Here is a 13,402-nt window from a genome sequence, read left to right on the forward strand (position 1 = left end):
CCCCCCCCCCCCCCCCCCCCCCCCGCTCAGAGGGGAGATACCAACATTCTGTGGAATTGATTCAGGACAAATCCCGAGAGCTAGACCAGGCAGGCCACCGGGGGGAGGGCCTGAGTCCCCAGGGACGGGGGCAGCCCCGTTCTCATGGCAAACACACGTGGAGCTGAGCTCGGCGGCCGGCGTGGTGAGAAGAGCCTGTGCGTCTGCTAGCCAGTTGTGGTGGATGGGTCTACACTGGTCCCAGCTCGGTGGCCTGGTTCAGACGGACTTTCTAAAACAAACATTGCTGTTTGTGGAGCGCGTCGCGATGCCTCCTGGCTCTGAGGACCAGGGTAACAGTGTCCCCGTGTGCCTCTGGGGCAGGCCGCTGGCTGAGCGTCTCCTCACTTGTGGCGGGCCTGTCCCTGGGGCAGGGCATGGGGCCGAGGCAGCTGGCATGGCAGTTGGCACATGGGCGTGGCAGAGATGAGCCCTTTGGGAGGAATGGGGGCATGTGGCGGGGGAGCACAGTGTCCTGGGCAGCGACCGCGCTCCGAGCAAGCACCAGGGCCCTCCGCCCTCTCACCCCGAAGGCAAGTCCTCGGTGCGGGCCACTGGGCGTCCTCTCCCTGACCGTGGTGTGTCCAGTGTGTGGCTTGGGGGTGGAGTCTGAGGTGTGGCTGCCAGTGGGCAGGAACCTGGGCTCGGGGTCACTCTGGGACCACAGGATTCTTCCTCCCCCGTGTCGTCCGCGTCGCCGTGAGATGCTCAGGGCACTCGCTGCCGCTGGCGTGAGGGACTTGTTCCACGGCAGCCCCGAGTCTGGGGCCCTCGGGGAGGCCTCAGTTGCCACCCACCTTTGGGCCTTCCAGAAGGATGTGGATAGCTCTGTGGCAGGCAACAGTCAGGAGGAAAGGGAGTCGGCGGTGTCACTGGGCAGCTCCAGCACACGTGCGGGGCCCTCGGGGTGACTCCCGGGGTGGGTAGGGTCATTTGTAGGAGGGCCGGTCGTCACACAGACACGTTAAGAGCTGTTGGTCACTACAGCAAACACAGATTAGTGGCGATTATGAACAGTGTCCCCAGGGAGGCGGGGGTGTCCCGTTAGGCAGGCCGAGGGCCAAGGAGGTCAGAGCCCAGCTGCCCAGAGTCTCCCGGGTGAGCCCCACGGGGGGCCGGTAGGGAAGGGTGGGCAGGAAGGCCTGGGCGAGGGAGGGGCGCTCAGTAGTCTGGGCAGCTGCGTCTTCTCCCCACGGGGACAGGGTGGTGGCCGGCCCCTCAGGACTGGGGGATCTGCTGACACCGGGTGGGGCTGGGCGGGAGCCGGGCGGCCGCGCTCTGCTCCGTGCGGAAGCTGTATTCATACTGGAGGAGGGAGAGGACAGAGAAGCAGGGTCAGTGCGGGAGAAGAGCAGAGCAGCCCCTCCTCGGCCCCAGGCCTGGCCCGCAGGGACCCAAGGCCACCTTGCCCAGCGTGTGCCCTCCGTGCAGTGTGTGGGTGGGGGTGCGTGCAGGGACGCACCTCTGCGGCTGTAGGTGGCCCCCAGTTCCCGATGACGGATTCTATTCCCAGTCCCTGCTCTGCTCTCCGCAAGGAGGGACCTTGGGGCCAGAAGCCACGAGCTGGCCGTGGGCCAGGCTGCCTGCCAGGAGAGGGGTCGCAGGCAGGGTAAGGGACCGCTCTGGAACGCCATCCCCCACCTGACCTGAGGCCAGCCACAGCCACCAGGCCCGGGGGACCCTTGGTCCCAGTGCTTCCTTGCTTGCCTGCTGACAGGCTAGGTGACCCCGGGGAGGGGCAGGCGGCACCCCGCACGTGTGTGCCCTCTCCTGAGTTCCCAGCGCCAGTTCCGGAAGGTTGTGTGACTGTCCTCCGTACCTGACGAGGGCCCGAGGCTCCAGGAGGGCAGCACCCCACAGTGGCAACCCGGCCTGGGCCAGAATGGTCCTTGGAGGGGCACACCCATCCCCTGCCCCACCTCATGCTGAAGACCGAAGCTTACCTGGCTCTCGGTCACGGACATGTAAAGGAAGGTTCCAAGTGTGACGGAAATTCAGAGGTACTTACAGAGGGAAAGGGGAAGGCCTGCGGCTCACCCCAAGGGCTAGGAGGGATGGCACCTTCCAAATGTGGGGCTGGTGGGCCGGGCCGCAGAGTGGGCCTGGGGCGGGGGGGGCTGCAGCAGAGGCCACAGCAGCCGTGTGGGCCCATGGCTTTGGTCAGGCAGGTTCAACATTTTGAATCCCATCTCAAGACTCTTTAGCAGTAGAATTGCCCTAACAAGGGCTCCTCCCTGTACCCAGAGCAAAGCGGGGCTGCCTGGGCTGAAACAGCTGTTGCCTCCGGCACACTGAGGGCAGGATGAGAGGAAGCCCCAGGCGAGCGAGCGGCCTCCGCAGAAGAACAGCTCAGTGCTGAGGGCTTCAGCAGTTGGTCAAGGATGGGGGGCAGCCACAGACTTTTGAAGGTTTTTCCCCTCAAGTAGAAATGGTGAGGAGGCACCCAGCGCACTGTGTCCTCCACCGCCCCTGCCGGAGGGGCCCATGGGGTTGACCCTACACAGGGAGAAGCAGACCTGGGCTCAGCCCATCCCGTCTCTGTATGAACCGCAGGAGGGAACAGCCTCAGGCTGCCTCTGAGCCCGGATCAAAGGGCCCCGCGACCCTACAGACATTGTCCGTCACCAGAAGGGGCGGGTAGGAAGGACTTGACTGAGGGTGACCTCAGGCAGGTCTTTGCCCCTCTCTGAACTGGGCCATGGTAAGAACTGACAAGCGTTAGCGAGAATGTGGAGAAAAGGGAACCCTTGGGCCCTACTGGGAACACAAACGGGTGCAGCCGCCATGAAACACGGTATGGGGGAGACTCACAAAATAGGAACTAGGACTCCCCTAGGACTCAGCAATTCCTCTTCTGGGAATTTATCCAAAGAAAACAAAACACTAACTCAGACACCTGCACCCCCACATTCCCTGCAGCATTCTCTCCAAGAGCCAAGACGCGGGAACACCCTAGGCGTCCCGTGACGGGTGAAGGGACAAAGAAGATGTGGCGTAGAGACATGATGGGCTCTTACTCAGCCATAAAAAACGAAATCTTTCCATTTGCAAAGCACGGATGGACCTCAAAGGCATTACATGAGGTACAGTGAGTCTGAGAAAGACAAAGGCCATGGGACCCCACTTACATGCGGAGTCTAACCAGCCAGGGGCTTGCCCGGGGAGGGCGTCTGGATGGGCAAAGGGGGTCGAAAGGTACAGATTCCAGCTATAAAACTTGTCCTAGGGGTGTCATGGACGGCAGGGCGATGACCATTATTACTGCATTCCATTTCGGAAGGTGCTAAGAGCAAATCTTTTGTAATCATGGGGACAGATGTTAACTAGATGTGCTATGATCATTCTGCATATATACAAATATGGACTCATTATGTGGTGCACCTGACGCTAATGTCCTAAGTCAATTACACCTCAATAAAAAAGTGGGGTCACAGTCTATCTCCAGGGCTGGCTGTGGGGATGGGGTGAGCTATGCAGGTTAAGGGCTCATGCGCCACGGTCACCAGGCAAGCGCTTGCTGCACATTTGCTGGCTTGGGAAAATCTATCAGAGCAGCTCCCAACCTGCTCCCTTTCCTGCTCCCTGATGACCAGGGCATGGGCCCTGGCTGGAGTCCATCTCTAGGAGGCCGGCCCTGTGGAGCAGCCCCAGAGGCGGCCCCGGGGCAAAGTCTGGGACAATAGTGCCACCTGGTGGCTGCTCGGGTGCATCATGGCAGGAAAGGTTCCCTGGGTTCCATCAGCGCCCACCCGGTTCTTCACCCTTGGCTGGGCTCCCTGGGGTCAGGCGAGAGCCCCATGAGGGCAGCAGAGCAGGGGCAGGCCAGCACCATTAATTCGAATGGGCAACACAGGAGGAAAGGGCGGTTGGGGGAGAGCATGAGTGCATTTCTAGCCGGGGCTCAGGAGCAGCTGCCTGGCTGGGGAGCTAGGAAACCAGGGATCAAAGGTTGGGAACGGGAAGCACTGCCGGAGGAGCGGGGTTCGGGGGCGGCGGGTATCTGGAGTGCCAGTGGAGAGAGGTTTCGGGAGAAGCACACAGGCTCAGAGGGTGAGGACAGGCCTTGTACTTGGGTGGAGGACCTGGAGGGGAGCAGAGGGAGGACACGGGCTGGGCATAGTGGCTTCCATGGGAGCAGTTCTGGGTGGGCGAAGCTTGGAGAGCTGTCAGTGTGGCGGGTGCGGTTGCCCCTCAGGGGTGGGGAGGGGGGCACCCAGGGAAAGAACTGAAGCGGGCTGATCCCACTTTACTGCACAAAAGTCCCTGGAAGTCTTGGTAAAAGGCAGATTCTGACTCAGAAGGTCTGGGGTACAGCCCAAGATTCTGCGTTTTCAACCAACTTCCAGGTGATTTGGGGACCAGTTCAGACAATTCTGTGACCCAACCAAGGGGACGAAGGGGAGGATGTGGGTGGGAGTGAGCAGAAAGCAGAGGGCTAGAGACATTAGGGCTGGGCTGTGGGGAGCTGTGGAGGGAGGAGGCTGGGGGTGCTTTACTCCGGCTGCGCGGAGGCCAAGCCCGGGAGATGCCTGCCTGGGGCAGCGGACAGAAGGCACCTCTCAGAAGCAGCCAGAAGTCCCAAGCGCACACGCTGCCTTTTCCGGATTCACAGCCTGCGCACGCCGCTCCCCCTCCCCCCTCCAGAGCCGGGACTTGGTGCCCTGCACAGATTGCTGTCCCCCCACTCCTACCCTTGGGAGCTTTTCCCTTTTTAGGTTATCTTGGCTGGAGAAAAGCATTATTCCCCCCTCCCCCCCCCACTTCTTGTTTTCTCTAACTCCCCAAATGAAATTTCAACATATGTCCCCAGACATAATCCCCCTTAGGCTGCGGATAACCCTTCCCACAGACACTGTCTTCTGCCCGGGACTGCTGGCCCCAAAGTGTTTGCCCAAGAGACTAGGGCCGCTTCTGGAAGGCCTTTCACTCCCTTGGGCAAACAGTGAGTACCTTTGAAGGTGGATTTGGGCCCGGATCTGTTTACTCAAGACATTAGTCTCCTGCATAAGGAAAACCTGCACTCGCGTACAAACAGCAAATCCCTTTTGAATTAAAAAAATTTTCAATTAAAAAGCATTTGGGTTCACAGAGCCGAGCCCAGCTGAGCGGCGCCAGGCCATGGCGCCCTCTGGTGGACACAGGCCATCACAGCAGCCAGGCCTGGCGGTGTTTCCAGGAAAGAGATGTCACTGTCAGGGGCTGTTTTGAGCTTTCCTGGGGCCCAGGGACCGCAGTGTCCCTCCGCCTCCGCCTGGGAGACCCTGCCACTGATGCATCGTGCCTCTCTAGCTGTGGGGCATGAGGCCCAGCGAGGCCATCGTCCTAGTCTGTGGGACATGTGGGCCCTGGCTTCCAGCTGGATGGTGGCGGCTGTCACTTAGACCCAGCCTCACTGGCACAAAGGGGGCCAGCAAACCCCTGTCCACTCACAAAGGCATGAGAATCACCCGAGACACTTTGCCTGAAAAACCCAGTCCTCCTGCTGCATCAGAATCAAGGTTTCTCACCAAGCCACCGGTGCCCAGGCCCCTTCTGGCGTGGGGTGGTTCTGGTTCACCTGGTGGGGCAGATGGCATCTTCCAAAACCCCCAGGACACCTGACAGATTAGGCAAGTGAGAAGCACTGCCTGAAAACTATCAAATATAGTTCAGACGGTCTCCGAGTTATGATGTTTGGACTTTATGACACAGTGAAAGCAACAAACGTTCAGCAGAAACCAGACCTTGGACTTTGAGTTGGACCCTGTCCTGTGCTGCTCAGCAGCCACTGTCCCCGGACAGCCACGTGACCACGAAGGTCCATGATGGATACGCTGACGGCCGGGCTGTCCCCATACGACTGTCCTGATTTCCGCCTTCAGTGCGGTATTCAGTGAAGTACACGACACAACACTTCATTATAAAAACAGGCTTTGTGTGGGATGCGCCGCCCAGCTGCGGGCTCCTGGCCGGGTTCTGGGAGTTGAGGGCAGCCAGGCTAAGCGGTGCTGTTCGGTAACTTAGGGGTAATAAATGCATTTTCAGTTTACAGTGCTTTCAACTCATGACGGATTTAATGGGGGGGGGGCGGTCACCCCACTGTAAGCTGAGGAAGATCTGCAGAGGGCAGAAAGGGCGAGCAGGTACCTTCCCTTCCTGGGTCTGGCAACAAGCAAATCAGAGACTCAAATCAGAGAAAAGGACAGAAAGGGATTATTTCCAGCACCTGAGTGTTGTAGAAACGGAGGCCAGAGACCTGGGGCAGGATCAGACTTCCCCAAAGGTCCAGAAAGAGCCAGGGCAAAGCTGGACTAGGCCCACAGGGGCCCCAGGGGTGGGGGACAGGCGAGCGTGTGCACCCCCTTCCCTGCGGCTCGGAGGTGGGGGCAGGCTGACAGATGGGAGCCGAGGAGTCAGTGTAAGCTGGCACTGGGGTGGATCACGGAAGAGCCTGGAAGGGTGCGTCGAGAGCAGGTCCAGAGCAACCAGGCTGGGCCTCAGAGGCCTGGCCAGGGGAGAACAGGTAGAGGGGAAGTAAGGGGGCCAAGATTTAGGTCAACAAAGAGTCCGGATCGGGGTGCACGCACACTGAAGGGTGGGCTTCGGTAATCACGGAGGGTCCCCGGGCAGGCAGATGGGCCTGGCCCCGTACAGTCAGGAAGGTGGACGAGGTTCTTAGTGGCTCTGCTTCCCCAGAGCCTGCCCAGGGCCTGCCCTCCCAAGCCGGTCCTGCACCTGCTCGGTGCCCCACAGCCCCAGCCGTGACACGGGCTCTGCTTGTCACCCACAGCTCAACCTCTCCAGGGATTTCAGCTACGGGAAACCTCACTCCTCACTCGAGGCCTCCACGCCCTCCCCTCTGTCTGCACGTCTGGCTGCTGGAACTCAGCCCCAGGGGAGCTGGGTGCAGAAGGGCCTTGAAACCCCACAGGGCAGCCTCGTCTGTGTACCAGGGCATGGGATCCTGCTGATTTGAATACATCGCCCCCTTCATGCTCCTTAAGGGGAGACTGAGGACCAACACCGCACTGGACAAGCCCGGGAGTCCTCGTTCCATGCCTGGACTCTGGTGCCACATGGAGATCGGAACCACTGAGCGAATGGGGGACGCGCTGGGGTCCCGACAAGCAGGAACGATGGCTTTGCCTGGACGAGGTCTCCCCACGTGCACACTGGGGGCCCAGAGGAACGCAGGGGATTCCAAGACTGCCCTCCCCATTCTACAGGGAGGTTCTAGAACATTCCGGAGCTGGGGAGAGAACGCTCTGGAGCTCAGGGCTACAGCCCATGCACCCTGTGACTCTAATGTGACAGGAGATTCCATGTCCCGAGTCGGGGTGCTGGGACCAAATCCGTACACGCCCGTGAAGCTGGTATTGCTGGGACCAAATCCGTACACGCCCGTGAAGCTGGTATTGCTGTCTTTCCACTCCGGTGGGCAAATGGGGCTCTCAGCGGCTGAGAAGCCTTTCGATGCCGTGAGGAATAGGGGGGCAGCAGGGAGGCATCTTCAATGCCACAGTCCCATGGGGATGCCTGGGTCCCCCGCAGCTGCACAGAGGGGTCGGCACGGCTCCTGTAGGCATCAGGGAAGCCGCCTCGGTTTCCGTTTCGGCTTTCCCATTGGGTTCCTGGGCTCTAATCCGAGAGGAGTAACCCCGAGTCGGGGCCTGAGCCCCACCCAGGCCCACTGCTGGGTCCCTCCCTAAATGATGATCCAAACAAGGGCCCTTCCAAGACTCACCTGCTCTGGCAGGAACCATGTCTGTCTGGGCACCGGACCCGGTGGCACCAGCCCAGAAAAGGGCTCCGACAGCGGCTGCTCAGTTCATCAAATTCACAGCCTTCTGCTGATCCAGCCCCCAGGTCTTTCCACTCTGGGGCATCCAGGTCCCTTTCAGGGATCCTCAGCACCCATTCCTCCCTCCTTTCCTGCTCTAAGCCTGGGTCTCCCAGGATGGGGGTGGTGACACCCTGCATGGGCTGCCTCCTGGGCTCAGTGCCGGGAGAGCCCCCCACTCCCAAGGCAGCCTTCACTCACGAAGCTCACAGAGCAGCTTCCTGCTGGGGGACCCAGAGAGGAGCATCGTTGAAGAGATCCCAGGAGTGGGGCAGGGACTCCCCCATCCCCGCTCTGCCCCAGCACAGCGCCAGGCCCGCCCCTCCTCCAGGGGGAGGATTGAGTGGGTTCCGTAGAGACCTCTTCTTCCTCAGTCCCCAGCACCGAGTCCTAAATGGGCCGGGCACAGCCACACCTTTGTGCCTTTCTGAACTCAGTTCTCCCTCGGACACTTTTTCTCTTCAATGGCTAAACTCTGTCTTTTAAGGCCCAGCTAAAGGGGTACTTGTTCTGGACATGTTCCTTCCTTCCCTGGGGAGAATTCATCCCAACTCCCCGAGCCTCCCCAACACGTCACATATCCTCCTAAGTGCACGGTCAGGATGGGCCACAGTCGTCTCTGTAGCTCCAGAGCCTGGTGGAGGCTATGGCCATGGATGGATGGATGGACAGACGGATGGATGAAGGGACAGACGGATGGAAGGAAGGACGGATGGACGGGTGGTGCAGGACAGGTAAATGAAGGAACAGATCAGTCTTTGGGTCCAGCTCAATGCAAAGGAGAGAAGGCAGCTAGCTTAGGGGCTACGTTCTGAGGCAGATGGCAGGTTATTCTGATTTTTAGTCTTTTGTGGAAGCAGCCGTCCGTCCAGCCCTGGGTTTTCTGACTTCCCCCAGCCCTCTGAGCACGATGGTGGGATCAGTCCTATCGTGTGTTATTTAACTCAGGCATATAAATTCCAAAGCTCAGTTCTTGGCCACATCACCCCGTGAATGCAAGAGTATGAGTTTGAGTGTTTTTATCTCCACACAAACACCATGTACAAGCTGGAAGTTCACACGCTACTGGTCTGTGGGATGTTTAAAAATAAACACTGAAAAGTTGAGACATTGCATAAAATGCCAACATTTTCTAGCTTGTTCTAGAAAAAAATAGGAGGCTGTAGCAATTCTGGATGTTCATTCTTGCAACTAGAGGCTGCTTCCTTTAGAGAGCCATGTCCTTTTCAATTTGCCACACTCCCCACCACCCCCTATAAACTGCCCAACTGATGTTATCACTATGATTGTACTTTGTGAGTGTGTAGGGTTGTGGGGACAAAGTAAGCAAGAAAGTGAAATATTTCTTGTACCCATGTCTACCAAAAGTAGAAGGAAAGAGAGACTGAGAAGGTCATGTAATTTTAAGGAAAAAGGGGCAAAGGCACATTCCGTGCTGGTGCTGAAGACCACAGTATGGCCAGTGAGGACACGGAGGTGTCCTGCTTGTCCCCAGCCCCTCCCCCACTTCAGGACCCGCGGCCTGGCAGGGGCCTACATGTCCAGCCTGCCCCCTCGACTGTGGGCCTGGCCATGGATGGGGACTTCGTGGCTGAAAATGCCATTTCTATGTCTGTAAGCAACCATGGGGCCTTCCCCTCATTGGGTCAGCATTTCAAGAACTCACCTGAGTATTAACTTTTAAAAAACGGATCTGTGAACTTTCCCTGCTCTAGGCTCTTTGTAGGAAATATTTAAAACACCACCACTTGGCACCCCCGGCAGGTGAGGGACATGGTCGCTCTGGGAAAGCGCTCTCCTTATTCTGTCATCTTTATGCTTTTTACCTGCGTGACAGGCAAGCTTCTCGGAGTTTAGTCTGGGGGGCAGATATTACTTTAAAACATGGGGGATGAGAGTTCTCAAAACATGAGGAGAGAAAGATCCTTCTGTGAAGGGCTTGTGGGAGACCTCGTATTCATCTGGGCTTTGGGTGGCAAGAGCGAGGGCACAGGTCGCGATGATGACCGGGACAGGTGAGGCTGCCGGACCTCACCTCTGCTGTGGCTTCCTTGCCACCGGCTCAGCCTGCAGCTCTCAGCTCTGTGATGCACGCCCGGGGCCCAGGCTGGGCGGGGGCTGCCGCCCGCAAACCCAAGGGGTGGTGTGTGTGGGGGGTGGGGGGCTCAGAGACTCTCAGAATTAGGGACTCTATTAATATAATCTAGCATATTAATATGCCCATGGAGAAAATATATGATCATCTCAATAGATGATTAAAAGACATTTATCAAAAGCCACCATCCATTCCTGATAAAAAACCGTTAGAAAAATAGAAATGGACGGCTAATTCTTTAGCAGGATAATAATAAGAAAAAAGAGAGTGAGAGACGTGTCTATATATAACAAGCCCAAACGCAGCATTATGGGTTAACACGGATACTAGAAGCTTCTACTAAGGCACAGGTCAGACGCGGCGGCACAGTGGCCAGAAGGCGGCAGGTGAGGTGCGGGGAGGTGCAGGCAGGTGTGGCGGGAGGAGGCCCCACTGGGGTCTGCAGGTGCACAGCTGCCTGCCAGCGACCCCGGAGAAAAGCAACTGAAAACCCATCAGGAACAATAAAAGAAGTTGGTCAGAAGCCTGCAGGTTCTTCATCTATAAATGCCGGGAAATATGACGTCGGAAAAGAGCCGTTCCCAAGAGCCGTGAGAACATTCAACATCCAGAAGAACCTGAGAAGCAGCCTGTGGGGTCGGCATTTCTGCTGTGCATGGTGACAGAGACCACCAGCCTTGGGGTCGGGACATTTCATCTAAAGTGACAGTCACTGCTCTGCTAATCTATGCAGTCAGTGCGGTCACAATAAACACCTAGAACAGAGTTTCTGAAAACCCCTGCCCCCAAAAGGTTCTCTAGTGAGCTGGGAGAATAATCATGTGATTAGAAAAGTTGGGGGGTTATGAAGGGAGAACTCCGGCGCATGTTGAAGCTCATCATAAAACTGTTAAGATTCAAGGGTGCCTGGGTGGCTCAGTGGGTTAAGCGTCTGCCTTCGGCTCAGGTCATGATCTCAGGGTCCTGGGATCGAGTCCCGCATTGAGCTCTCTGCTCAGCAGGGAGCCTGCTTCCTCCTCTCTCTCTGCCTGCCTCTCTTCCTGCTTGTGATCTCTGTCTGTCAGATAAATAAAATCTTAAAAAAAAAAAAAAAACCTGTAAGATTCAAAACAGGATGGCAATAATATAAAAAGAACAGAGAAGAACGGAGTCAAGAGCAATGGTCCCCGGGTCCGCTTACATTACAGAACAGTGTGATAAAGACAGCATTTCAAATGCACTGAAGAAAGCAGTCCGTGTTAAGAAAACTGGCTAACGCCATGGGACAAAATAAAGCTGGTCTTAATTCTAGTAGATTTCAGATGGATTAAGTAGTTGAAAAGAATTTCATATTTTAATATATTTAAATATGAAAGAGTAGAAGAAAACAGACTGATTATTTTTATCATCTTCTAACTTTGGCACAAAGCCCCAGATAAATAAATAAGATGCTGAAACATAAAATAAGAGCCTGTGAAAAAATTAAAACTATTGTACAGCCTAACACATCATTAACAAGAAGAGCCACTGGTTAAAGGTGTGTTTGAGCAAGGGACAAGGAGAAAGCTGTTATAAAGAGCATAAAGAAGGGGCGCCTGGGTGGCTCAGGTGGTTAAGCCTCTGCCTTCGGCTCAGGTCATGATCTCAGGGTCCTGGGATCGAGTCCAGCATCGGGGCTCTCTGCTCAGCAGGGCGCCTGCTTTTCTCTCTCCCTTTCCCTCTGCCCCTCCCCACTGTTTGTTCTCCCTCTCAAATAAATAAATAAAATCTTATTAGGAATTCTTAAAAATAAATGGAACCAAATGAAGCCAACAGAAAAAATAAGGCAAAGGCGCACAGAGAGATTTGCAAAATGCATACAAATGGCCAATAACCATGTGAAAGAACGTTCACCTTCAGATGCCAGTGGTCAGCCCTAGTGGGAATGTGGGAAACGGGCGCCTGGGTGGCTCAGTGGGTTAAAGCCTCTGCCTTCGGCTCAGGTCATGATTCTAGGGTCCTAGGGTCCTAGGGTCCTGGAATCGAGCCCCGCATCAGGCTGCCTGCTTAGCAGGGAGCCTGCTTCCTCCTCTCTACCTGCCTCTCTGCCTGCTTGTGATCTCTGTCAAATAAAATCTTAAAAAAAAAAATGTGGGAAACAGGCATCCCCCTCATACACTATGGGGTGGGGAGGTCACAATGTGCATGGCCTTTTTGGAAGGCAAAGTGGCAATATATATTCTCCTAAAGAAAGACCCAGGGGAGCAAAGACACATGTACAAGAAAATATACTGCAGCCGTGTAATAGCGAATAATTGAAAACAACTCAAAACTCAATCAATAGTGGATTGCTGAAATAAATTATGGCGTAATCATAAAAGGGAACCACATGTAGTCATTAAAAAGAATGAGGTAGGTCTGGGCGAAGTGATAGGGAAGGTTGTGGAAGCGAAAAGCAAGGTGAAGCTTATGTACAGTGTGAGCCTACATAATGCCCGTGCGTGTGCGTGTGTGTGTGCGTGTGTGTGTGTGTGCGTGTGTCCACATTTTACTTCCTATGTTTTTGTGATGTTTACAGTTTTATAAACACCTACAACCTTTGAACTCAAGGGGAAAACACTAAATATTAAACAACTGATTCTGATCGGCAGGGTAGCTGTTTCAGATGATAAAGTGCCCACAAGATCCACTACAATTTACGGGGAGGGAACTCATCTCTGGCATGAAGCTGGTCCCTAAGCCAGGGTCACGCCCCTGAAGTCTACGCAGGGGCGGTCCCCAAGCTGCTTCCCATGTTTCAGAGCCAACACCTCCTGCGTGCCTTCAGAAAGGCCGTCCGTTAAACTAAATCATTAGGTTTCTTTGTTTTGGGCTGGAATGGTCTAACTGTGTATAAGGGTTTGGGTGGCAGCTTGGTGCCTTTGAGAAATATAAAAAAGGGGAGAACAGGTTAACGTCTATTTATTTAATTGACTTTTATATAATAAATGAATTAGGCAGGTTTCTTTCCCCAAACGTATCAGTTACTGAAAAATCAAGAAAAAGGATTCTGGGGAGAACAAGGCGGCCGACTTCCCGTTGCAGTTGAAGACCTGACCACTAGATGGTGCAAAGGGACCGCAAATTGTGCGCCCTCTCCCTCCACAGAATTTCTTTCAATGTTAATAAGCACAATGAAAGCTTTCCAAAAGTAGAAGGAATGAACGATTGTGCTGGGACACTAACATTTTGCTTTTATAAAATTGGGACTCTGCCATTTCATTACTGATACAAAAATCTTCTGCCTCACTTTCTTCCCGCATATGCAGGTCCCAAATCTACTCTCATCTATTTGAAGGGGCCTGTAGAAGCCCACGCAGACTGGATGTCCAAAAGTTGAATTCGAAAAATTTTCTTTTTTTTACTTTGCAGTGCCAAAGGGGTTTCCATTAATTTCACCTCAATGTCGTGACGTAAATGCTAGCAGAATCGGCCCCAAGCTAAATAAGCAA

At 55.3% G+C, this 13,402-nt stretch overlaps 1 protein-coding gene across 1 annotated transcript in view; it reads right to left on the reverse strand.

The window, feature by feature from the left end:
* Positions 1-7: 7 nt before the first annotated feature.
* The window catches only part of MVB12B (multivesicular body subunit 12B), a 176,413-nt gene continuing 163,018 nt past the window's right edge, over positions 8-13,402 (reverse strand). The window contains exon 10 of the mRNA XM_059410797.1: positions 8-1,344. Coding sequence (XP_059266780.1) covers positions 1,258-1,344 — 87 coding nt within the window. The 3' untranslated portion in view covers positions 8-1,257. The remainder of the gene's footprint in view (positions 1,345-13,402) is intronic.

This window comes from Mustela nigripes, chromosome 9 (assembly GCF_022355385.1).
Source record: "Mustela nigripes isolate SB6536 chromosome 9, MUSNIG.SB6536, whole genome shotgun sequence".
NCBI classification, from domain to species: domain Eukaryota; kingdom Metazoa; phylum Chordata; class Mammalia; order Carnivora; family Mustelidae; genus Mustela; species Mustela nigripes.